Source organism: Liolophura sinensis, chromosome 1 (genome assembly GCF_032854445.1).
Source record: "Liolophura sinensis isolate JHLJ2023 chromosome 1, CUHK_Ljap_v2, whole genome shotgun sequence".
Taxonomy (NCBI): Eukaryota; Metazoa; Mollusca; class Polyplacophora; order Chitonida; family Chitonidae; genus Liolophura; species Liolophura sinensis.
This window is the reverse complement of record NC_088295.1, coordinates 88,438,431-88,466,161: the sequence shown is the minus strand read 5'-3', so window position 1 is coordinate 88,466,161 and position 27,731 is coordinate 88,438,431. Positions and strand designations below refer to the sequence as shown.

The 27,731-nt window shown below is 41.4% G+C and overlaps 1 protein-coding gene across 1 annotated transcript; it reads right to left on the bottom strand.

The window, feature by feature from the left end:
* Window positions 1-738: 738 nt before the first annotated feature.
* On the bottom strand, window positions 739-26,701 carry LOC135462006 (von Willebrand factor D and EGF domain-containing protein-like). The gene is made up of 17 exons (XM_064739334.1): window positions 26,625-26,701; window positions 26,203-26,412; window positions 25,174-25,341; window positions 23,542-23,795; window positions 22,838-22,924; window positions 19,674-20,015; window positions 17,368-17,453; window positions 16,792-16,855; window positions 16,145-16,339; window positions 13,126-13,352; window positions 9,426-9,720; window positions 8,785-8,934; window positions 8,067-8,244; window positions 6,956-7,134; window positions 6,119-6,367; window positions 2,572-2,627; window positions 739-1,086 (listed from the first exon to the last, which is right to left on the bottom strand). Exons 1-17 carry the CDS (start codon window positions 26,686-26,688, stop codon window positions 924-926), a joined length of 2,967 nt encoding a protein of 988 aa, XP_064595404.1. The 5' UTR covers window positions 26,689-26,701; the 3' UTR covers window positions 739-923.
* Window positions 26,702-27,731: the final 1,030 nt, after the last annotated feature.

Sequence of the window (27,731 nt, the reverse complement as noted above, 5' to 3'; positions counted from 1 at the left end):
GGTACACATTGTGGTGGCAGGGATACAGTGGGATGAGTTTGCTGCAGGTCAGAAACAAAATAGGGTTGTTGAAACATATCGGCCCCCAGCCGACTGTGATTGTATTACATTGTGGTGGGAATGACATAGGCAAAGCAACTATACGAAAGATTGGCTATGTTTTCTTTATTTGATTACATCATGAATGAGTTCCCGAATGTGAAAATAATCTGGTCACAAATATTACCGAGATTAGAATGGCGATATTCGGGCAACAACGCTGCTATGAATCAAGCCAGGAAAACTCCTCCACCGGAGGTCTAGTCATGAAGAATAGGGGGTTGATTCTCTCTCATAGAGATATAGAGAACAATCCGACTGCATTTCTTGACTCTGATGGAGTACATTTGTCACCAGTTGGAAATCATACATTTCTGAACACGTTGCAGGGTGGGCTAGAGTTTTTCAAAATGACCGGAGGTTCAATTTACTCGTCTTATTAGTTGTTGGCATTGTTCACGGCTGCTGTTTGTGCTGAGCTCCTAGCCTACACTATGTGTGGCGGTGTGCTTTGGTTTACTTCTTCTAAACCGTCGCACATTTGGCGATAGGAGCGGCACAAACCCAACTAACAAAATTTTCATGCATATTAAATGAATCTGACCTCTGCATCGCCCAGGGTCAAGACTGATTATGATAAGAACTTTGATTCTGTTGATGATGTGAATACAACTTCAAGGCGCAGTGGCAGCGATCTATAAACACAAGGGCACGTTCTGATGTAAAACATCATGTTTATTTGATTAGACACTTGACATAAACAGGTTTAAATGTACAATGTTTGTCTTCCATGGAAAATAAGGATTGTAGGTAAGGCTAAAGGAAAGTGGCGATTATATCTGCATTTTGGAGAATCACAACTTGATATCAAAATGGTCCACAGGTTAATATTTTACCGATGACAAGGGGGAATGGGCGATTTGGACATCAGTTGGATATGTACTTGGCTCCAGTTCTTTCAGGCTATTGACGAGGGAACAGAAGCCTTCATACCTCGTCAAATCTCCTCCAGGAGGCAGCTGGAAAAATCTTACAGACTCGCCATTCCTGTAAAGACATATTTTACAACAAACATGTAGAGACGAAGCGCTGGCAAGTTACAGTAAGTAAAGTTACAGTAAGTATTGTTCACTTGTTTGTTGTTGTTTTTTTTTTTTAATTTTATTGGCGTTTCACATCGTGTTCAGGGATAATTCACGTGTATACACACGGTCACACGTATCAGCGGAGGAAACCAAGTCAACTCCACACTTCAACGCTTATTCGACAAACGTCCTGACGTGAAGGCTTCCGTCGAACATGCGGGGGCTGGGTTCGAACACGCCACTCTACTTGTGAAAGCCTAGTAGTGTCAACTGAGGCAAGGAAGATAGGTCAGCTGACTGGCATTGTTCAGTATTTTGTTCAAGTTGCTCTTACGTATACCTGGAAGATTTATCTCCCCTACAAATGTGCTCCATTACCTGTGTTACAGGGTGTATTTCTGTGACAACTCGTGCTCCATTACCTGTGTTACAGGGTGTATTTCTGTGACAACTCGTCACTTGTGTATCTCGAGTAATCCGTTTTCAGTTTATTTCTTTTATTGAGAATTTCTCTGACCAATTATAGGTATCGATTTTTATGTTGCCTTGGAGATGACATACAGGTACCAAAGGAAAGCCTGCAAACTCCGTTGGCTGGCGTGTTATCAAAGTGTCAGGAATATTCTTTACAGGAACTCTAAGTGCATCTAGACCAGTATTCAACCCACACAAAATATAATTTCACTTCACAGTCACCATTTAAAGGATTCACTACGTGGAAGCCGAAACGAGTTTCTGCTTATTTTAAAGGAAGCGTGTTTCTTGATTATATGTATACCTACCGTTGAGTACAGTTTACACATATAAATACATAAACCCTTCGTATTATTAGCTATTGGTAAAATCTTCAAAAATACTTTGTGAGACCCAGTGCGCACCATGCAAGCATTGTGCACACGCGCGTAGTAATACACATATTAATAATGTGGCTTTACGTGCTTTCAGTGTGACATGTAAAATGTGTGTCCGGGATGTAGCTCCGAATTCACTTATATAAAGCAAGTCATTTGTAGATGTTACCGAATGTAATCGACGTTTGGCCGATCTGTAGCAATGTCGTACACTGTAATATAGTGTATACTTTATATAGCTAGGTAATTCTTTTACTGATAACATGCTCTTTCTTTCCTTTCTGCAGACCATTACAGATCGTATGGACATTAAATTTGTTCACTGTTATTAGAGAGTTAACTTAATGCAATTCCTACCTTTAATGTGAAGAGGCATTCTAGAGAAACATACACTAATGAAACTGTTACAGATGACTTAGTCATTTCAAGTTAAGAATCCTTGCCCTTGTTTACCGGAAATTATCCAAGTTTCAAAACGATGACAAGGCGATCCCCTGTGTACACTAGATCATTAAATCTTATCTGCAAGACAGTCAAATTTCGTATTTTCATCAACGCAATTGCACGAAAGCTAGGATCTATTATGAAAGACCTACCTGCAGAGAAGGAGCCTCACGGAGTTTGGTAAATGAAGCAGGAAGGCTTCCTGGTCCTGAAGTTAGATAATAGCAGTCATCAGGTGAATAGAGCAAAAAACAAAAACAAAAAAAAAGCGACAACAAAAGTCACAACTTGATTTCAAGGGACTTATTTATTTATTTGGCAAAAACCCACGACCACCCGTAGGTTGTTGCCAGGCCAGCATGAGCTAGATTTGAACATTTGAACTCTGCAGGCCCTCGATTTCAAGCTATATCACCACCAATAGACCGATATTCTGACGAGAATCTGGCGAGAATAAATCTGGCCAGTTTAAGACGAGGTAGAAGCGAAAGCTTGTCGTTCAACTAATCTGTTAAGCATTTCAGCATTGTAGATTAACACACATCCTAACTAAAAATAGTTAGTTTTAGGCTAAAGGCCATTCGCCGGAACTGCCTGACTCAAGCCACACCGGAACTAGCTGCAGATGCATTCGACCAATCCACACCACTGGTAAAATTTCGTTGGTTTTGCGAAATACTCCTTTTTACACCACATCTCTAAGACTTGGTTGAAATTATGAGCTCACAGCTCTTTCCTCATGAGAACATAACAGCACTAAGCTACACGTATCAACGCGAACATCGTGTCAGTTAATAATGATGATTAGTCTATACCTGGTTTCAGTTGGGTACAGGTTGTGTGTCTGATATCTGTCTGGCTTCAGGTGGGTACAGGTTGTGTGTCTGATATCTATCTGTTCTCTTCAGGTGGGTACAGGTTGTGTGTCTGATATCTGTCTGGCTTCAGGTGGGTACAGGTTGTGTGTCTGATATCTATCTGTTCTCTTCAGGTGGGTACAGGTTGTGTGTCTGATATCTGTCTGGCTTCAGGTGGGTACAGGTTGTGTGTCTGATATCTATCTGTTCTCTTCAGGTGGGTACAGGTTGTGTGTCTGATATCTGTCTGGCTTTAGGTGGGTACAGGTTGTGTGTCTGATATCTGTCTGGCTTTGGATGGGTACAGGTTGTGTGTCTGATATCTGTCTGGCTTCAGGTGGGTATAGGTTGTGTGTCTGATATCTGATTGGCTTTAGGTGGGTATAGGTTGTATGTCTGATATCTGTTTGGCTTCAGGTGGGTACAGGTTGTGTGTCTGATGTCTGCATGGTTTCGAGTGTGGTACTGGTTGTGTGTCTGATATCTGTCTGGCTTCAAGTGAGGTACTGGATGTGTGTCTGATATCTGCCTGGCTTCGAATGAGGTACTGGTTGTGTGTCTGATATCTGCCTGGCTTCGAGTGGGGAACTGGTTGTGTGTTTGATATCTGTCTGGCTTTGGATGGGTACTGGTTGTGTGTCTGATATCTGTCTGGCTTTGGATGGGTACTGGTTGTGTGTCTGATATCTGCCTGGCTTTAGATGGTTACTGGTTGTGTGTCTGATATATGTATGGCATTAAGTGGGTAGTGGTTGTCTTCCTGATATCTGCCTGGCTTCGAGTGTGGTACTGGTTGTGTGTCTGATGTCCGCATGGTTTCGAGTGGGGTAGTAGTTATCTAATGTCAGATATCTGCCTAGTTTAGAGTGGGAGTGTGTCTGATATCTGCCTGGCTTCAGGTGGGTACTGGTTGTGTTTCTGATATCTGCCTAGCTTCGAGTGTGGTACTGGCTGTGTGTCTGATATCTGCCTGGCTTCGAGTGGGTACTGGCAGTATGTCTGATATCTGCCTGGCTTAGAGTGGGTACTGGTTGTGTTTCTGATATCTGTCTGACTTCGAAAGGGCACTGGTTGTGTGTTCGATATCTGCCTGACTTCCACTGGTTATGTACTTCATATCCATATGGCTTCGGGTGGATACTGATCGTGTTTTGGACATCTGGTATGTAGTTAGTCCATGCCAGCTACGTGTATGATAAATGCATAACACCACAACAATAACGAGAATGCGATAGTTGGCAAATGGTCTCTCGTATCTGTAGAAATATGCTCTCGTCAATACACCCCACGCAGGATTTTATTCTAAATGTTCATGTCAGTTGTGCGTATCTATTTCATGTTCAAATCCTGCAGCGAAAACATATAAATTGTGTGCACATATCTACCAAGAAAACATACAAATAGTGTGCACATATCTACCAAGAAAACATACAAATAGTGTGCACATATCTACCAAGAAAACATACAAATAGTGTGCACATATCTACCAAGGAAACTTACAAATTGTGTGCACATATCTACCAAGAAAACATACAATAGTGTGCACATATCTACCAAGAAAACATACAAATAGTGTGCACATATCTACCAAGAAAACTTACAAATTGTGTGCACATATCTACGAAGAAAACATACAAATTATGTGCACATATCTGCCAAGGAAACATACAAATAGTGTGCACATATCTACCAAGAAAACATACAAATAGTGTGCACATATCTACCAAGAAAACTTACAAATTGTGTGCACATATCTACGAAGAAAACATACAAATTATGTGCACATATCTGCCAAGGAAACATACAAATAGTGTGCACATATCTACCAAGAAAACATACAAATTGTGTGCACATATCCACCAAGAAAACATATAAATTGTGTGCACATATCCACCAAGAAAACATACAAATTGTGTACACATATCCACCAAGAAAACATACAAATTGTGTGCACATATCCACCAAGAAAACATATAAATTGTGTGCACATATCCACCAAGAAAACATATAAATTGTGTGCACATATCCACCAAGAAAACATATAAATTGCGTGCACATATCCACCAAGAAAACATAGAAATTGTGTGCACATATCCACCAAGAAAACATATAAATTGTGTGCACATATCCACCAAGAAAACATACAAATTGTGTGCACATATCCACCAAGAAAACATACAAATTGTGTGCACATATCTACCAAGAAAACATATAAATTGTGTGCACATATCCACCAAGAAAACATACAAATTGTGTGCACATATCCACCAAGAAAACATACAAATTGTGTGCACATATCCACCAAGAAAACATATAAATTGTGTGCACATATCCACCAAGAAAACATATAAATTGTGTGCACATATCCACCAAGAAAACATATAAATTGCGTGCACATATCCACCAAGAAAACATAGAAATTGTGTGCACATATCCACCAAGAAAACATATAAATTGTGTGCACATATCCACCAAGAAAACATACAAATTGTGTGCACATATCCACCAAGAAAACATATAAATTGTGTGCACATATCTACCAAGAAAAGCCTAGATGTTGCTTGTTTTGGGTTTTGCTTTCAACCTTTGCCCAACATCGAGTGCACATACTTAATTTAATACTCAAACATATATATCTCACCGTCGCCAAGTGAAAGTTGGTTGGGTATCTGATATCAGCCATGCAAAGAGTGCATATTACTTGTACGCATAACAACACCTAACACTATCAACGAGTAGACCATGATTGCTGAGAAATACTCATTGCAGTGCTGATATACAACTGGCCTACATATTCACCCAACGACGATTTCAAAATAATGATAAAAGCAAAGATAAATACCTGCACATTCCTACAAGAGAAGTTCAAACCGTTTATGTTACAGGCGAAATCATCCGAGTGGAAAGGAAGGAAGAGTTTCGGCTGGCTGAACACACGGTTGTTGTTGCTCACAGAGATGTGATACACTCTAGGTTCGTCCGTGTCGTTTGTGATAAGGCCAAGTGGCGTGGGACACACGACTTCACCAGAGTGGCGGAAGACTGCTTTTGAATAGTAAGGTGTGCTCTCTCTCACTGCTAAGTCGTATTCCTGGAGAAAGAGCACAATTTATTTCCTTCATTGATTTGATTGATTGGAATTTAACGCGCGTACACGCAAGAATATTTAATCCATGATCGGTTTTATGGGTGGAGAAAACAGAAATGACTGAAGTAAACCACCGCTCTACGCTAGGTATCTTATAAGCGCCTTGATTTAAAGCGAAAGTCGAAACACAAGGCGAATGCTGGATTCGAACAAGCGACCCAATTGGTCAAGGGCTTATCAGTCGCTGCGACGCTGTGCTTTAAGCGTCTGACGTAGCAAAGCCCTATTTCAGAATACAATAATCACTGTTTTATATCATTATTTCTCTGAATAAACCAGAATAAAATACCAAGCTTTCTTTCTACTGCCGATTTTCCTATTTCGACAAAATGGAAGAGAACACATTTTGTGCTTCTTATGGTTATCAAGGAGAATAAAAGAGGTTGGTCAGCTGTCTTTCTTTGTTGTTTAATGTAACGATCCAAACAACAAAGAAAGACACGAAAGACAATAATCTTCAACCACTCGGCCACGCTTCACTCCTATACTCCATGAAGATGAGGATGAATTTTCTACATCGTTCATACTTACAAACTTGCAAGTTAGGTTGTCGGAAGCTGCAAATTTCGATCCGTACACTACAGTACGGTCGCACTTCCGGGTCTTGAAATCACATAGTCCCCCTTTCGGCAAGCCCAGAACTTCGGGTGGTGTGTTGATATCAATGGAGCAGTCGTCCCCAATCCAGCCCGCTTCACACTGGCATTCACCTGAGGAGGCACTGACCATGTTACAGCAACATTTGACGTCATGTGATATACATTAGCTTCTCCAGGGTGAAGCACTATCATTGGAAACACCGTTTGGGGACATATTTTGAATTAGTAACTTGTTATCATGGAAGATAACTCTAAAAGTGTACCTAAAGAAATTCAGCTTTATTCAGCTGGTCCAGCTAAATACTTGGCTTACTCTCCGGCCCTATGTGGGAAGGTCGGGGAGCAACCTGCGGATGGTTGTGGGTTTCCCCCGAGCTCTGCACGGTTTCCTCTCATCATGATGCTGGCCACCGTTGTATAAGTGAAACATTCTTTAGTACGGCGTAAAACACCGATCAAATAAATAAATAAATAAATAACTTTTCTGAAAAATGTCAATCAAGAGAATTATAGGGTGGGAAACGGGGCAGCACAGAGATTCTCACAATGTAACGTTTGTTCGTGGATCCCACACGCAAACGATATGGACACGTGTTTTCTTTTCTGGTAAACCAAATACGACCTTACTTTCTACCGATCAAGCGCTGTGATATATTCGTAATTCACAGCGATGTGTACGCCACGTGTGAAGATGAATGTTAATCTGCATAATTACGCCGTATTATACAAGGGGAGGTAACCTTGTCAAAAACTTCAGCTGTGTTTCAAGATATAGTGACTTGAGTGAGTAGATAGGTATAAAAGAAACCTCGGATAAAACTGAACGTTCGTTCGTCCCACTCAAGGTCAGATATTTGTCAGTAGACATCTGGCAAAACAATTTTTTGTGCCGTCGGCCGTATGTCTCTTCCAGTATGAATTCCCGCTTTCCAGTGAATAGCGGATGTGAAGAGTTTCTGTGCACAACATTATTTTAAATAAGATGTTCAGACAGAATTCAGGCTGTCAGGTTTATCCCTTGAAAAGAGGAATAGTTACCTTACCCATAACACAATTTCCGTTGAAAGAACATTCGTTTGGACAACTAGTCCCCATCACTTGATCAAGCACAGACGGTGAGTTGTCCCGAATCCAGAGCGTTGTATTCCTTCGCACCTCAGACCTACAGTTGTGTTTAAACGATTCTAAGGCGGCTAGGGTCCATTCTGTTGTGCCAGAGAGCTGAAGATGACAAAACATTGATGGAGATACTAAGCCACTAACATGGAAAAGCTTTTATTTCTATACCGCAACAAGCTATGAACGTGTGACTAATAAAAATTGTTCCGAACTTAAAGCGCATTTGACTGGCCTGAAATTCTAACTTCTCAAATAATGTTCATTCGCGGGATTTCAAAACATTAGTTGGATAATCTTTTTGAAGACAGTCAAAAAAATCGCTTGTGTTATTTTGTTTAAAGACTGAAAGAATCTCCCCCTATGGGAGTTATGAGAATTTTTGAAGAGAGCCTTGAAGAATCTTCCCTATATGAGAGTTTTTGAAGACAACCTAGAGGAATTTTCACTATACGAGAGTTTTGAAGACAGCCTAGAAGAATCTTCATTATTTGAGAGTTTTGCAGACAGCCTAGAAGAATCTTTATTGTTCACCACATATGAGTTTCTGGATATGGCATGCCGTACTCTTTGGCTGACACGTTAACATATATTGCATACTATCCGTTTTATTCATATCATTTTCATTGTGTGCGTCCAACTTACCAGCACGTCGATAGTGCAAAAGTGGATGTCAAGATCCATTTCCAAGTTACTGACTTTTGAACAAGGTTGAAACGCAGGGGACCGTTGAAAAAAGCGTACACAATGCTGTCTAGCTTTCTGCTCATTCCATCCATTGATCCATTTAGGTACCTGCCGATTGACAAACCCCAACAGATATAATCATTACGTAAACAATGTGACCCACCCTCTTCTGCAACACATAAATCATGGGATATATGTATATATTTGTATGGAACAGTTCTTCCAAAAGGGAAGGCGTAGAAATCACGTAGAGGTCAGAGGTCACTTTGAATCAAAGTCAATCCCCGCCAGATATAGGTCATTCAGTCAGTCAGAGAGAGCTTGATTTGCACTCAGGGCCACTGCATTGGTGAGAGGGTCCTGGGCAATTGCGCTGCACTAGCACGCTAACCACTAGGCCACGGAGACCTCTCTCCCCTCCCTCTCCAAACTGTTGACATCTTATTATATTTAATTCACGACGCAATGGACTGCTTTTGATTACAATGGCCACAGATGGGTCTACATTGGTGTAATTTGTCTCTGTAAATGATTACCGTGTATGAATGGACGCGATTACGTCACAGTATCCAGTAATGAAGTCCAGTCTACATTCTTACCGTAAATTCGGTGTCCGTGTACAACGGGAAAACGGGTCTAACATCGTCGTCATTCAAACCATCGCTGTTTTCTACTTGTCTCTTTCTCCGCCGGGCCGACGACGGTGGAATCTGAGTACAGTATTCGTCCGTCACCACGGGGTCCAGGATGCCGCACTGCTGAGGGGACACCCTGCTACAGTTCACTTCCTGTGATATCTGTGACATTTGGGTCGTGCAATGACATTCACCCACCTGGGCTGGGTCAAGGTCGATATCAGGATAGCCATAATACGACTCCTTTGTGGTTTTAATTCTGAAAATCGGAGAATAAGCGGAGAATAAAGATCAACACTGCTAAAGACTGACAGCTCCCACATTTTCTTTCAGAGTGCGTTGCATGGTGGCGGTTTTACGCTTTCGTCGTTTTTTTTATCGACGGCTATCAAGTTAGTAGGTGCATGGAGGAAAACAGGTAAAACCCATAAAAACCATCATGTACTCGACCAACGTCAGCGATCAGCAGATCAAAACCATCATGTAAACGACCAACGTCAGCGATCAGCAGATCAAAACCATCATTTACTCGACCAACGTCAGCGATCAGCAGATCAAAACCATCATGTACCCGACCAACGTCAGCGATCAACAGATCAAGACCATTTTGTGCTGAAGTCCAAAACTCCTGTATACCGTGGAGTGATACCTGACATTGTTTAAAACTAAAATCTTCAAAGAAAGTACAGCTTACGAAACTGTACGATAGGAAAAGAGTTAAACACAATTAAAGCCATTCACCCAGCGTATATTATGGACTTCTTAGACTCACATATTGAGAAAACAAGCAGAAACAGCGGGCAGATTATCCACAAAATAATGTGTCTTTTCAAAGAACGTTGTGAAAATGGTGGACCAATCCAGTTGGCCAAGGGTTTGTATCTCATTGCCTACTTATACAAAATCGGACATACTGCATCTTGTTCATTTTGAAATTCAGAAATATCGTTTTTTTAGGACACTTTACCATCTCCTGTGGTGTTTTCCATCAGTTAGTGGGCTGTTAGGGGGTTGTATGGAAAAGGCTTCAATAATAGCTGCCATACAGTCAACATGTACCAAATAAATGGATCTGATAAATCAGATCCAATCAAAGTCGTACTAACCGTGCAAATCATGGTCAAATCAAGTTGGAATTATTTCAGTGTCTCTTCTTATTTATTGACCACATATAATACTTTGGCTAAAAGGTAGTCTCAGTCATTGCTGTGCCGAATCCCTTTGTTCATTATTCCAAATAAAGCAGTCGCACAGTTACTACACAGTTACCGGGCAGTTGTGCAGCAGACACACAGTTACTACACAGTTACCGGGCAGTGGTGCAGCAGTGGCACGCTTACCACACAGTTATCGGGCAGTTGTGGTGCAGCAGTCGCACAGTTATCATACAGTTACCAGACAGATCTGGTGCAGCAGTAGCACAGTTACTACACAGTTACCGGGCAGTCGCACAGTTACTAAACAGTTACTGAGCAGTTGTGGTGCAACAGTAGCACAGTTACTACACAGTTACCGGGCAGTCGCACAGTTACTACACAGTTACCAGGCAGTTGTGGTGCAACAGTAGCACAGTTACTACACAGTAACCGGGCAGTCGCACAGTTACTACACAGTTACTGAGCAGTTGTGGTGCAACAGTAGCACAGTTACTACACAGTTACTGAGCAGTTGTGGTTCAGCAGTAGCACAGTTACTACACAGTAACCGGGCAGTCGCACAGTTACTAAACAGTTACCAGGCAGCTGTGGTGCAACAGTAGCACAGTTACTATACAGCAACCGGGCAGTCGCACAGTTACTACACAATTACCAGGCAATTGTGGTGCAACAGTAGCACAGTTACTACACAGTTACCGGGCAGTCGCACAGTTACTACACAGTTACTGAGCAGTTGTGGTTCAGCAGTAGCACAGTTACTACACAGTAACCGGGCAGTCGCACAGTTACTAAACAGTTACCAGGCAGTTGTGGTGCAACAGTAGCACAGTTACTACACAGTTACCGGGCAGTCGCACAGTTACTACACAGTTAAAAGGCAGTTGTGGTGCAACAGTAGCACAGTTACTACACAGTAACCGGGCAGTCGCACAGTTACTAAACAGTTACCAGGCAGTTATGTTCAGCAGTAGCACAGTTACTAGACAGTAACCGGGCAGTAGCACAGTTACTACAAAGTTACTGAGCAGTTGTGGTGCAACAGTAGCACAGTTACTACACAGTAACCGGGCAGTCGTACAGTTACTAAACAGTTACCAGGCAGTTGTGGTGCAACAGTAGCACAGTTACTACACAGTAACCGGGCAGTCGCACAGTTACTACACAGTTACCAGGCAGTTATGTTCAGCAGTAGCACATTTACTACACAGTAATCGGGCAGTCGCACAGTTACTACACAGTTACTGAGCAGTTGTGGTTCAGCAGTAGCACAGTTACTACACAGTAACCGGGCAGTCGCACAGTTACTACAAAGTTACTGAACAGTTGTGGTGCAACAGTAGCACAGTTACTACACAGTAACCGGGCAGTCGCACAGTTACTACACAGTTACTGAGCAGTTGTGGCGCAACAGTAGCACAGTTACTACACAGTAACCGGGCAGTCGCACAGTTACTAAACAGTTACCAGGCAGCTGTGGTGCAACAGTAGCACAGTTACTACACAGCAACCGGGCAGTCGCACAGTTACTACACAGTTACCAGGCAATTGTGGTGCAACAGTAGCACAGTTACTACACAGTAACCGGGCAGTCGCACAGTTACTAAACAGTTACTGAGCAGTTGTGGTTCAGCAGTAGCACAGTTACTACACAGTAACCGGGCAGTCGCACAGTTACTAAACAGTTACCAGGCAGTTGTGGTGCAACAGTAGCACAGTTACTACACAGTTACCGGGCAGTCGCACAGTTACTAAACAGTTACTGAGCAGTTGTGGTTCAGCAGTAGCACAGTTACTACAAAGTTACCGGGCAGTCGCACAGTTACTACACAGTTACTGAGCAGTTATGGTGCAACAGTAGCACAGTTACTACACAGCAACCGGGCAGTCGCACAGTTACTACACAGTTACCGGGCAGTCACACAGTTACTACACAGTTACCAGGCAGTTGTGGTGCAACAGTAGCACAGTTACTACACAGTTACCGGGCAGTCGCACAGTTACTAAACAGTTACTGAGCAGTTGTGTTTCAGCAGTAGCACAGTTACTACACAGTTACAGGGCAGTCGCACAGTTACTACACAGTTACCAGGCAGTTGTGGTGCAACAGTAGCACAGTTACTACACAGTAACCGGACAGTCGCACAGTTACTACACAGTTACTGAGCAGTTGTGGTTCAGCAGTAGCACAGTTACTACACAGTTGCCGTACAGGCAAATGAAATGATTTATGACCATTCTGTTTTTAGTATTTAAGCTTTCCAAGACAAGTGAAACCCAATACGCATCAAACTGCTTTCGAAATATAGATTTGAAGCAAATCTTCACAAAACTTCGAAACGTGAAAATGCAATAAATTGAAATAAAGTAAATTTGCAAGAAAAGTTCTCGAAAGATGCAGACATATTTACGAAGTTAAGCAAAAGTGATGAGAGATGACTAATCAATGTACAGACAAAATGAATAGGTATTGGTGGAAAATTTAAAACATAATATTAGAATAACTTTACCTCCACGTCGACCCGTAGTTATTTACAACACAAAAATGGCTACGGTTAAATAAAAAAAAGTCACAGTCATTGCTGTGCCGGATCCCATTCGGGTCTATGTACTCGTCCTCCGCATTCCCGTTGAAGTTCCCGCACAGCCCTGTCACCTGTCCTACGTCAGCTGGGGAGGGGATGATCTTGATGTAACCGTTCCTGATCTCAACTGCCAGACCAGTAGGCAGTTCTACCTGTAGAATGTAACCAACAGCAGTGTATGGGGAATCAAACAGTCACCGACTAAACACTATGGACTCAAATGTCAAATGTGAGATATTTTATGCTATTTTAGGCCAACAAGAAAGGCAATGAACAGATATCGACTCTCAGACTGCTCTTTGATTATCAATCTGTAACTCTAATCATTAGATACATGTATAGTGGCTGTCAGACCTCTCTTTAATAGGCCAACTAGAGCAGCAATAAACAATGACCGTAAGTTTGGGGAATGCTTTATGACAGGCCAACTAGAGCAGCAATGAACAATGACGGTGATTTTGGGGAATGCTTTATGACAGGCCAACTAGAGCAGCAATGGACAATGATGGTGATTTTGGGGATTGCCCTATGACAGGCCAACTACAACGGCGATGACTAGATATAATATGGTTAAAGACGTAGTGCACGGAGAGTAAAATCAGGGCTGTGACGGCATTGTGATGTCAAGCTGTCAAACGGTCACTCGTAACCGATGCGCTCTGATAGGTCAACTAGACCGACAATGACCAGGTATCGTGACTGTCAGACTGCTGTCTGATAGGCCAGCTAGACCGGCAATGACCAAATATCGTGACTGTCAGACTGCTCTCTCAGAGGTAAACTTGACCGGCAATGACCAAATATCGTGACTGTCAGACTGCTGTCTGATAGGCCAGCATGCTCTCTGATAGGCCAACTAGATCGGTAATGACCAGATGTCGTAATCGCCAGTCTGCTCTCTGATAGGCCAGCTAGACTGGCAATGACCAGATATCGTAAACTGTCAGACTGCTGTCTGATAGGCCAGCTAGACCGGCAATGACCAGACATTGTAAACTGTCAGACTGCTGTCTGATAGGCCAGCTAGACCGGCAATGACCAGATATCATAATCACCAGCCTGCTCTCTGATAGGCCAACTAGACAGACAATGACCAGATATCGTGACTGTCAGACTGCTCTCTCATTGACCAACCAGATCGACAATGACCAGATATCGTAATCGCGGGCAGGCTCTCTAATGGGCTACACAGAACAGCATTAAAAGATGTAGTTACTGATAGGCTGCTATCTGATAGGCCAGCTAAACCGGCAATGACCAGATATCGTGACTGTCAGACTGCTCTCTGATAGACTAACTAGTTCGGCAATGACCAGATATCGTAATCACCAGCCTCCTCTGTGATAGGCCAACTAGAACAGCATTAACAGATATAGTTACTGTTAGCGTGCATTATGATAGGACAAGTGGAACCTAAATCGAGGACCATTAACTAAAAACATACGTACATTTTATATTGTATCAGATTTGGACTCATTATAGGTGCTAACGTTCACATGTCCACATGTCCACATGTAAATCACAAACACCCTTCTTATGACCATATATGTGTATTTTAACTTAAATTAAAAATAATATAATCATGAGAAAAAGAAAACGGATCTTAGTGGTCGGCACAGCATTTTGAGTAATTCTAATCCAGACGCTTGACCAGATTGACGTTAAGGGTCAAGTACATATCACCGCCGTTGCCTCCGTGGTAGCCTATGATTGGCTGGTTGGCAGATTTGTCTTGAACAAGAGATTTTTCTTTCCCAAACAGATCAACTATTTATGATCATAAAGTCAGCCACTAAATCTGAATTAACTAATAAAATAGTATTGCAGAAATGTTCTAAAAATATTTTAAAAAATCTACGCCGCTTATCAACAAAATAAATAGCAAATGATTGTCAGTGCCTATCCACTCATTTGGTGACGCCATTTTGCCATGTTACAGCTATCTAGAGTGACCTCACAAAACCTAGGAGCTCTCCCGTACTATCGGTATCAAGCAATGTGACAATGAGAAAATAAAAACAAATACAACTGATACCCATTCAAAGAGTATAATTCTGTTCCGTTTTCAAAGGGCAGGTGTTTCTTTTAGTTTGGCGCTCGGTCAAGGCGATGTTCGTGGACACAAGAGCCGTGTTTCAGTGGTGTTGCTCGTCCTCATCTTCGAATTTTTTTCTGTAATAATTGTGTCCTATATCTTTTTTCTCTATGTATATATAGTGTCAGCTTTTATGCTTACTTCAAGGTTTTTTGGAATCGCTCACTGACATGGCCATAAAGCGTACAGCTATCAGTATCATACACCCGTGACCTAACATGATTATATCAGATTACATCTGTCCTAAAATAAATCTGTAGCGCATTAACAAAGTAAGAAATGCAAAATTTCATTCAACCCAAATGGGCGGTTTGTTTTAAGGTGTGTTTAGATTATATTGCTGTATCGCCCTACGGGATATAGAAAATCTCTCATTTTCGAAATTATTTCCTACCTTCTGAGGGACAAACTGCCGCAGGTACATATCGAGGGGTTGTCATGATTGCATTGTCTGTCAAGTCTGTCATTGCCTACTTATCCGTCACATGTGTGAAACCAAGAATGAATTCCTTAACTGCGAAAACGAGACACACTGTCCTTATAGAGGTTGTATCATGACACAGTAAGGCTTCTGACAAAAGAATTCGCAAGCCAATGAAACAGCGGCAAGTTGTACAATGAAGGTAGTCAGCACTCGACCCTATGTTGTTAGACGAGGGGGGGTAAGGGTCCAGGTACTAGACTGGAGTAATTCCAGACCATTGAACAGTCGAACATACTGCTATTTACAGTTAGAATGACAGTTTGAATGAGGCCTTACTAGATGCCGTATTTCAGCGATTACGCGTGACCATTTGCCAACTGTCGTCCCTGCTCTGGTTTTGCTCTCTTCGCTGCAGTCTGTCATACCTTGTATTTCGTGCCGTTATTCGATGTGGTGACTCTCATCTGATTCCTGTTGCAGCCGTACACCCGCACTCGGGTTGTCTGATAAGCCAGGTTATCTTTACAGGTAGAAAACACAAAAATCTGCTCGCCTGATCTAACAGCGGCACCACAAATACAATATGGGATTGTCCCACAAAGCTGGAAATATCCACGCACCTGAAATAAACATCATTATGTGGTGTTATCAAGTCATGATCGTATGTATGCTTCTTATATGGGTAAATAATTCATTCAAAATTTATATAATAACATAAACCAACGGATGGTTGTGGGTGCCTTGATGGACAAGACTGGCATATGTCTCTATCAGAAATAACATCGTCAAAAAATTAGTTTTATCAGTCAGAAATTTCATCATGCATCTTCTTTCCAAATCAAACACAACAAAATTCACAAAAAAGTAACGTCCCTCTGTTACATCTTTTTTTTTACCGCATTCTGGTGTTTCGTTAACAACAGATTTTCAGTCATAGTTCCTTTATTTTAAGAGTTCGCCATATCCAAGACGGTTGGGAGCAAGACAGAGTCATTGTCTTTGGCTTCAATAATTGTACATCCACATTCTATATAAATGCGCAATAATAATGTTGTAAATGAAACATACTTACCTCTATAGGTAAGGTCTTGTGGCGGTACAACACAAACTCGCCGGGCATTTGTACGTCAAATCGTCTGTGTAACAAATTAATACCTTTTGTGGAATTGAGAATTGGTCTACAAATTGCTTTCGAGGCAGAGAACGCATTTTTGAACTTAAATATAATGCCACAGGAACGTAACAACTGACAAGCGACATACATTAATGCAAAATGTTGACCTTCCAGATTTTCCTTACCTCCATTGTTGAGAGATATCCAAAGAAAATGAGCTCAAAATATCTTTCTCAAACAACTTTACTCCCCATATGTTCTACGAAACTGCATTAAATGTGACCAATGTGAGTAAGTGGTTTATTCGCTCCAAGACAGGTGGCCAAGACAAGGTTGAAATATTGCTGTCCTTAAGCCATACTTAAGTCATTCATTCTGCAAAATACGAACAGTTTGGGGCGATTTTGAATATTTTGAATGGGTTCCTACCTAATGCACTTTCCATGCATTCCTTTATAGTTCAGAAAGTATCTCAGAGCGCGCAGCCATTGTCGTAAAATGTCAAAATTAACGTGATTAGGAGGTCAAGATTACCTTCCATCAAACGATCTAAAATGGGGGTCGTTTTGTAATGTACAATATGATCCTGGGGTCAGAGCATCTTCATCGATGATGTTTATCTGAAAACAATTACAAGAAATAACATATGACAAGGTAATAAAACTAACAGCAATATAATGATTACAAATGATGATTATAATATAAACACCGCATAGACCTAATATGCCTAAGAAATAATACTAGTGTATATTTCTGCTAAGTGTTTTCGATCACTGCCTATCGCTCTTGGGTGAACAATAACGTTGCCTAATGCTTTTGCTCAATGGATTTTAAATTATAATAGTAGATATTCTCAGATACAGTCTTTCATGGTCTTTTTTGACGCTCTTTTATTTTGTTTTATTTTCTTTGATATTATTGGTACATCCGAACTTGTGCACATGATCAAGATATTCCATGAGCTGTCATCTTTTGCCAAATAAGCCCCTCCTCCGAATAGATATAGAATACCACCATCTGTGCTCGATTATAAAATGTGTCTTTCCTAATCGTTAATACTACAGGGTGCAAATTACTGCCAAATTCACACAAGTTTTGACTTGCAATATGTTTTTCGTATTAAATTCACACGCCGTCTTGAAAATTGTTTGGATTATTTTTCATCGCTAACTTCAAACTCCAATAAATCACCAAACTGCTAAATGTAGAAAAACCAAGCTCATCAGAACAACACTAAAATCTTGGCAAAGATTTTGCTGCTGTGCGATTGTTGATGGATCACGTGCTGTGCTGCATATTTTGCGTTTAATAGACAACCTTGAAAAAATTAGTATGGGTTTCCGTATGCAAATTCGGCTTCTGCAGCCATCCTTAATAGGTCACATTACTCATTTTTCACTGTTTTTCATTTTCTCGTTAATTTTATCCTGTGATAATGCATATTTGATTTTATTTAAAGGAGAAGAAAACTTTAAAACATGACACTATAGGCTGAAAGGAGCACATTTTTGGTGGTGCCTGCTGCATAATTTTGCGATTTTCCCCTGCCATACACGTAATGCCTGAAAACGGCGAATCCACCGCGTCCTCCATCTTTAACACCCTGTAATTTATACTGGGGGGTTGTTGCCCCTCAGCCAATGAGAGCCGTTAAAACTGCCGGCTTGTTCGCGTAAACTCGGAACGTACGTCCAACATTCCGGTTTCCTGATCGTCAAGCGGAAAACGAACTGTATTGTTCACTACCTTCACCTACCTACTACCGGAAATGTACGAACTGCACTTCGGCGGTTTCCGGCGGCAATTCTTCTCCTAACACACAAGACTTCAGGACTAGTTTCTAGGCAAAATGGAGTCGCCCACAGCGGATTTTGGCGCTGACTTTATTTATAATTTATCAACTTGAGGTACATATTATAATTTTTTTATGGCATGCGCCTGCGAGGAACTCTCTTCCATGATATTTGATTGATATTTAAATTGTCTTCCCCTTTACTGTAATTTTGTAGGCTGAATCCAAATATGTCATTACTTTTACCGGGATTTTAAGATATTGAAAGGAGTGGGGAAAAAATGAAAACAGCCAAGTTTGTTCTTTTAAAAAACTCAATGGCCGAAGGCCGTTTTAAATGTAAATTACCATTCCAAAGTGATGGTTGGATAGCTATGTAGGCCTATGTAAAATTTTCACTTTATTATTTTCACTATAGACGCCAGAATAACAGGATCTGCACCAAACTGTAGCCCGTGATCTTGACTTTCATATGTATGTCAGCGGATTTGAGTTACGGCCAATATTTCTTGTATAGTAAAAGTATGGTGAAATTTTACCCTCTCCCTTTCACCTGACATAGGAGTGGAGCAGGCAAAGACGAAGGAAAGCTGCAACAATGCATTCTTCCCGTCGGCTTTTAGACTATCAGTTGTACACTACAATAGCGCCGGCATTTGTAAACAGCAGATTCTTTCTGTTCACTGCTTTTCAGTACGGAGCCCAATACATATACTATCTAGCAGTCTCAGGCTCAAACTCAGATTCTCCTTTTTCATTCTTACCACGCATTTGTTTTTCTGTTAGGGTACCAGAAATGGTAACACGCTAACAGCGTGAGCCCCCGCTAACAGCTTTGATATGAAATTTGAATTACGACAGCCTTGTATTAATTTAACACGTCCTATTCTTCACCAATTTCAACACCTAATGTCCACATGTGTGCGTTAAAATTGTTAATTAAACCAAAATCAGCTTTGTGGGTCGATCACAGATGTTAAGCACACGCATTTGTGATGTCATAACTGAAGACATTGGCAAAGAACAACTCCCTACTGGGCTTACTCACAACGACTGGTTGGGGCTTGACGTCAGCCCACACGTGGTTGGGCGCACTGAAGGCTGGGGGTGTTGAGGTCAGGAACAGTTGGCTTATGCGACTACCGAACATGCCGTCGAACTTCGCTGTCACCGTCAGTTCGTGAATGGCCATCCAGTTCTTTGCTGACAACTCAAATCCACAGTTCGCTTTTTCTGTTGTCTTGCACCCATCATTTACATCTGTTCTCAGGTCAATGAAGCGAACAGTACACTTCCCTGCCAGAAATATCTGGCAGGGAACAGGCACGGTGGATTGGAGCTGAACAATGACAGATTCTCCCTCCTTCAGATCAACGGCTGGATTTAAAACCTGGAAAAAATAAAGACTCGTATTGATTCATTTAAGAAATAATGTTCGCGTCAGGGTAGTCTAACGGTAGCGAAGCCTAAGACCTAAAATATAAATTCTTCCACATCGATTTGATGTAAAACTACCGTTAGACTACCCTGACGTGAACATTATTTCTATTCTATTACCTTGGTAGCAGAAAAATGTTTTCGTAATTATAACAAAAACGACATTGCGGTATACATTAACAGCTAAAAACGCCTCCACTTTCACTTTTCCTGGACGAAACCATGATGTTTTTACAAAGGGTGTTAAAATGCGATGCTACATATTACGGACGTGCTTCACGACTAGGATTTGTTTCTCGAAAACAATTCCGACTATAGAATAGAGCACTACAAAATAAAACATCTGCAGGGTTGCTTTCATATTGCCCTGCTTTCAGCTAAGACGCTGTGATCAGGGTAGGCTTCGGTGAGACAGGCATGGTGTCAAACAGCGACCACACTGACAGTGAGCCGGGGAGGTCGCTCTTTGCTGGCAGCGAGAGTTCGGGCAGGTCAAAAGTTTTACCAAACTGTCTGACATACCTAAAGGAGCTGGAAACCTCTGGCATCAGCAAAACGACAACGAGAGTTGGGAATTTAACTGTTTAAACGTGATTAAAGTTTGAATTACGTACGAATAATAAATAATTGAAACACACAAAATTAGGTTAACAATAGTTCGATACTGAATTTTACTTGGTTTGCTTATGTAAATGCTTTGCGGTGGTGTTGTATTTTGTATCAAATTCATAAACACTGGGTAACGAATGTTGAAATAATGGAACACTTCAGTTCACATTTTCAATTCAATGTTAATTTCTCAACATATGTTGATAAATAACAAAACAATAACATCATCATAGATATGTGTTTATGCTTATTATAAGTAAGCAAATAAATATATTATAATTTATATGTTCCAGGTGTCATGAGGATAAATATGATTTGCGTTTATAGTATTGTGAAATACAATACATGGCTATCACAATTTAAATTTGTAATGACGCTGTCCGTACAAAGTTATATATACATTAAACCAGTCACGTGCACATGTTTCACTCAGTGCGCGTACCAGAATTGTTACGTAAAATATACGCGTTACACCCATGCATAAAGGTCACATGATATGCCAAATTTGAAGATCTGGGTCAACGGCAATATATTGGCGGCAGTCAGACAACAGCCTTTGCTGAGAGAAAACATGAGTAAACGGACTGAACATTTTGAAAAAAAGGTTTAAGACGGATGAACATCCAACAAGGATTGGGAGTTGAAAAGGACGATCTGCAGCCAGTCCAGTATCCCAAAGATGTGAAGTTGATGTGAACTGTGCTGTTATTTATTGTTGCATTGTTGAACAACCCTCCAAAACATTGAGGCGTGACTGAAAACTGGGATTTTGCCGTTTGGATGGCATTGCTACTGTTACGTGTTATAGTCGACATCACCGGGCATTTGCAGTGGGAGTGGCGTGACTGACATGGGAGTATTTTCAACGGCTTTTTCACTTTCATCATTTTCTGATAACACACTTGAAGCATGCAGGATATTTCTGATTTCACGGCGTTTTGAAACGGACGGTTTGGTGACATAACTCCGTACACTAGATTCATTGCGGTTTTCCCGTCACAGACATGACGTCCATCACAGAAGCCCCCGCATCAGCAAGAACTGTGACTGTCGTAGCCCAGACGCAGTGATTCGTGTTCCGGCGGTTAAGTTTTGCATCACGGGAAATATCAGACATCATGGATCCGATCGTTTTGTGACCCATTGCTTGATTGCCATACCATTGTTTGTGGTCAACTGGGTCGTTTAGGAGAGGCCGCTGAAAGAAAGGCTCGCAGGAACAATTATCAGGTTTTTATATAAAAAAAAAAACAAACAATTTTCGTGAAACCCTTATTATCTCTTATTGTGTAGCATTCAAACGTTGGACTTTAAATTATCTGTAACCTGATACTTTTCTCCTTTAAAATAAACGTTCGCTCCGACAGAAAAAATCGTCATTTTGTTTCTCTGTTTATATTTGTCGTCTGCTTTATTCAATGTAAACAACAGCTTCTATCCACCCATAGAACTACAACAGACCCGTCCAGAAGTCAAACGCTTCTGTCTCGTCATGTGGGGTATCTAACAACCAAGATAATATGCAGTTGGCACAGAGCCAAGCAATGCGTTGTATGTAATAAAAAGGAATCGAAGGGTAATACAATGCCAAATTTTGCATCCCTGTAATAAGCCAGACTGCTGTTTTGGGGGCATCGTGATGCAGGCCCAGAACGGGCCATACATGGGACAAACACAAGCCGATTGCGATTTATCCCAATGCCATAAAGCACAGGATTTGGTGGAGTTCTCGCGTATAGGCGTAATTTTTTCGACTTGAAATTGCGCTCAAACCCAAGAATAATTTGAGTGGTAGCAAATATTTATTTGAAACGCACGAAATATGCCGAATTGTGTATGACTGCGAGCCGACGGTTAGTATGGTTTAACAGGATACAGAGAAACTGAGTTACATACTGTTATTATACTGTTACATTATTTGTCCCCGTGACGAGCGTTACTGAAGTTCACCTTCAGTCCGGCGAATTTAAGAACTAATGGCCGTAGTCTTCCGGACTGGACACTCCTTTGGCTGTAACTGACTTGATTGTGACTTTGTCGCGTTAGCCTATCAGTGAAGCTTACCTTAAGCCCGAGAAGAACTCTTGAGTGTTATGTTCCGGACTTCTTGGGTTGTGGATGGATGACTTTGTGACCTCGTCACGTTAGCGTGCTAGGTAAGCTTACCTTCAGTCCGGCGAAGAACTGTTGGCTGTGGTGTTCTGGACTGGGGTCTTCATTGGCCGAGTAGCGGACTCTCACGGAACACTGGACCTGTGGTGGACATTGAATATAGTTTGGTGTTACACGAGTCAGGGAGTTCAAGCACTAATTAACCATACAACCTTACAAGAACAACTGCTTAGGATTCATTATATCGAGATTTTGCAGTGATATATTTAAAGCTGTAACAAACAGTGATCCGATTTTGTGAGGTTTCATAAAGTCTAACATCATAATTTTCGGAAAAGTTACCTTACCGTCCGAGTAACTATGACGTGTTTCCTGCCAATTTAATGCAGAACTGATATTTATTTTTTTTTTGATTGGTGTTTTACGGCTTACTCAAGAATATTTCACTTATAAAACGGGCGCCAGCATTATGATGGGAACCGGCAAAGACCGGGGAAAACGACCATCCCTAGGTTGCTGTATGACCTTTCCACGTATTGCCGGAGAGAAACTGTGATCGCACTGGCGAAAGGCTCCTGGATCACTGCGCCTCGCTAACACGATAGCCACCTCAGTAACCGAGCACCCCCTCCCCTCCCCAGAATTCAATTATACGAAATAAAACATTTGCCTTTTGATTAAATCAGTGAAAATATTCTTCCAAAATAGTAGTATTACTTCTTTATTGATTATGTATAGGGTCTATGTAGTCATCTTACGTTCATGCCAAGCTTGTAGCGGGTAGTCCACATCGGTTCCAGTAGCTGAGCGGCTAGAGGCAGATTAGCTCCGGACTTCCTGTTTATCTGGGCCACTTTAGCTCCGTTTATTCTCCAAACGATGTCGTAAAAATAATTTGGGTTAGGGGAGATAAATCTACACTCGAAGCGCAAGTCTTCAGACGCGGGGTTAACTGTGCTATTCCCCAGGATTGGGGCGACTTCCGGTTTAATTACGATGGTAGGGAAATTACCTGCAAAAGTGAACGCATTTGGTGTATGAAAGGGTGTAGTTCTCACGTGCTGGGCAGGAGGCGTTAACCTTCGGGTGATAACATGTTTAGTACTCTCCCAAATTACCTTATCTTTACATTATTTTATCTCTGCTAGCCTGTAAATATACAAGTGTCGTGTATTGAACAATGTATTGAGGTAGATTCAGTATGTGCACGTTGTGGTACCAGTGTATTGAGGTCATGCCAATGTGTATGCTTCGTGGTATCAGTGTTTTGATGAGTCGGAGTCTCGGGGCCGTGTCATCTTGTAGGTTAGGCCTCGCGATATGAGTGTGTTGAGGTCGTGTCAGCATGTAGGCTACACGTCCCACTGTCAGTCTGGTGGTGTCGTGTCAGCGTGTAGGTCAGACCTCGCGATATGAGTGTGTTGAGGTCGTGCCAGCGCGTAGGTTAGTCTTCGCGATATGAGTGTGCTGAGGTTGTGTCAGTGTGTAGGTTAGGCTTCGCGGTATCAGTGTGTTGAGGTCGTGTCAGCGTGTAGATTAGGCTTCGCGATATGAGTGCGTTGAGGTCGTGTCAGCGTGTACGTTAGGCTTTGCGATATGAATGTGTTGAGGTCGGGTCAGCGCGTAGGTTAGGCTTTGCGATATGAATGTGTTGAGGTCGTGTCAGCGTGTAGGTTAGGGTTCGCGATATGGGTGTGTTGAGCTTGTGTCAGTGTGTTGGTTAGGCTTCGGGATAAGGTGTCAGTGTGTTAAGGTCGTGTCAGCGTGTAAGTTATGCTTCGCGATATCAGTGTGTTGAGGTCGTGTCAGCGATATCATTATGAACTCACCTGAACATGGCGTAGTGCCAGTCTGTGAAGATGTCCCTTGTGGACATCGGGTCAGCAAATTTGTAACGTGGATAACGAAATTTATTATATATCACAGAGTGATTCTTGGTTTTCATTGGTCAAGACACGGTCACATGATATTCCGCAAAACATGATGTACAATGATAACGCGCTTAAACATGGCAACGTTACGCTCAGAGAGTAATATTTCACGTTAGAAAAAGTAACGTGAGACAGGAGGACAGACCTATTAATTACTCCCGTCAGTAAACTCTTATCCTATTCATTCCGTCAAATTAACAGATTTGATTGTATCAGCTGATGGACTATATGGTCACCGACTCACTGACTGATTAACTCCATTCAATCTACTCCTCATGACTATCATCTGGAACAAAAAACGAAGCATTTTTTTGGTTATCAACCCAACCCCGATCCATATCCACTTCCCATCTCCTTGTGATCTCTTTCCTTTCACTGTATTCAGTCGGTCAGTCTGTACCTACTCAGTGAATCTATTCGATCAACACTGTACATTTATTGTATCCATCAGTGACTTACTGAAGCAGTACGCAGTCGAACAGAATGGTGTGGGTTGTAATTCGTACACTCGATATTGACCACAGTTCTTCACTTTGACCGGGAGCTTCACCGCGCATGGGTTGTTTGACGATGCCACAATACACGCTATCGTTTCTGTCTGTTGGTTAAGAACACTCGGTACCGTTCCTGAAACACACCCCTTTGAAATAATTACCATGTTCTTTGCATCTAGCTGAAACTCATCCGAAGGACTCAGTGTTATATTGAATATGGTTGGACAGGAGGACAGCTAACCTTTTACTCTCATTCGAGCATACACAGAGAAACCACTATTATTTAGATAATGTTAATGCTTGGACAGGAAGATGAAGAACTAAACTGTTACTGTTATCCGTGTCTGTATACAAAGAGAAACCATGGCTAGAAATTGAACAGCAACGATTAAACAGGTAATAGCTAACCTTTACTTTCATACGTGTACATACACCAAAACAACTGTCATGCAAGAAACAGTGATGGTTGAATAGAGGAATAACAAACCTTTACTTTTACACGTGCGCACAGGGCCTACAGAGAAACCACTCACATACAGAGAACAGTGACGGTTGAACACAGAAATAACTAACCTTTACTTTTACACGTGCACACAGGGCCTACAGAGAAACCACTCACATACAGAGAACAGTGATGGTTGAACACGGAAATAACTAACCTTTACTTTTACACGTGCACACAGAGAAACCACCCACATACAGAAAACAGTGACGATTGAATAGAGGAATAAAAAATTTTTACTTTTACACGTGCACCCAGGGCCCACAGAGAAACCACCCACATACATGGAACACTGACGGTTGAATAGGAGAATAACAAACCTTTACTTTTACACGTGCATACAGGGCCTACAGAGAAACCACTCTCATACAGAGAATAGTGACGGTTGAATAGGGGAATAACTAATCTTTACTTTTACACGTGCACACAGGGCCTACAGTGAAACCGCTTACATATAGGGAACAGTGACGGCGGAAAAGGTAAATAACTAACCATTCATCCAGATGGGAAATCTTGTATTGCATGCGCCTAGTTTGGGGGCAGAGGTGGCCAGGTCTGCATCGTCGCTGCCCATCTTGAGCCGGTACCAGCCTGGCTTGAGGGAGATATCACAGAAGCCGTTTGTGATCTGATCCGGCCTCTGTTTGTGATCCAAACCTCGAGTGCTGTCGCTCAATAAGTCAGTATTGGTAACGCACGGATCTGTAAAATAACCAAAACAATATTACTTAATTCAGCTGTGTTCCAGGTTCAATGCAGTCAAAGACTTCGATTCGCCAAAGAACATATATATATATATATATATATATATATATATATATATATATATATATATATATATATATATATATATTAGAGGCATGGCTTGAAGCCATTTTAAACCCAAACACCTTCGTGACTGCTACAGTACACACCTTGAAGCCAGGCAGGAGTAAAGGTGAGGAAGGCAGCCAACACAGGGAGCAGTAACCTGATCATGATGTTGACAGTATGTGCAAGCACCAATGTCTGAAACTAGTTTGAGAACGGAATATATAACCAAACTGAAGTCACGTGAACCATTGGATCCGGCATTGTATGACTTCTTAGAATTAGATCAACTGTTCGCCAACAGGATATACAAACCAGTTGAACATAACATCCAGTCAGAAGCTTGCAAAGACAGATTGCAGGGGAATTAAGAGTGCAGGTAAACAGAAGGTGCAACTAAACAGAAGGTGCAGGTAAACTGAAGGTGCAAGTATACAGAATCAAGATAACAGATGTGCGTCATTCCAGAACAGACAAAGCAGGTTTATCAAATAACCTCATCACTAGTCACAATCCATAACACAATGAATCGCTGATAGTTCATTAGAGGTAGACTTGTGAAAAGCTGAGTACACTGTAACATTCAGATAAGATGTTTTCACGGATGTTTGATTGGTCAATCTTATTGATTTGCTCAACGTGCCTTTATGTAACCCGAATATACGGGTTTTCATTAAAAATGTTTCTAATAGCAACGATTCTGCAAGTCATGATTCGCCACTCTAGAATGTGCTTTTGCTTTAAATGCTCGATGAATTTGTCTCAGATGTTACTATAACTTTGATTACAAGTCGTGGAGATTGTTTCTTTTTGTGGTGGAAATCCATTCGACAATATTCTAAATAAACCAGTTCAGGATCCTAAATTTACAGACAGACGTTCTATGTATTGTTCAGATCTCAGTTTAGAACTGTTTGTTTAATTTCGTTTCTGAGTCATTTCTTATACATTCAAAAGGCATGTAGTCAGATAACAAACCTGTAGACCTGAGGCTGGAATGACAGCTTGACACTGTAAGAACAACTGAGCACAACAGAAGTTACTCCTCACCCTCACGTTTCCTAAGTTGCTGCTTTTCAATTTGCTTTGCCGACGAAACGATCAATATCTCAGTACTATAGTAATTAAATTTTCCAAGTTGATTAATCTTTGGTTTAACTTATAGACCTTTTTTATATTTCCACAGAATGAAGTCTGGATCGGGATTTCAC

What these genes read in the sequence shown, in the direction of transcription:
- LOC135462006 (XM_064739334.1), bottom strand. Translation starts at nt 26,688, where the DNA reads ATGATCAGGTTACTGCTCCCTGTGTTGGCTGCCTTCCTCACCTTTACT. An exon ending in ATTTCCCATCTGGATGAATG is followed by an intron (nt 25,342 to 26,202) that starts GTTAGTTATTTA and finishes GGTGTGTTTCAG; the next exon opens with GAACGGTACCGAGTGTTCTT. An exon ending in TTTAGATCGTTTGATGGAAG is followed by an intron (nt 16,856 to 17,367) that starts GTAATCTTGACC and finishes TTTGTTACACAG; the next exon opens with ACGATTTGACGTACAAATGC.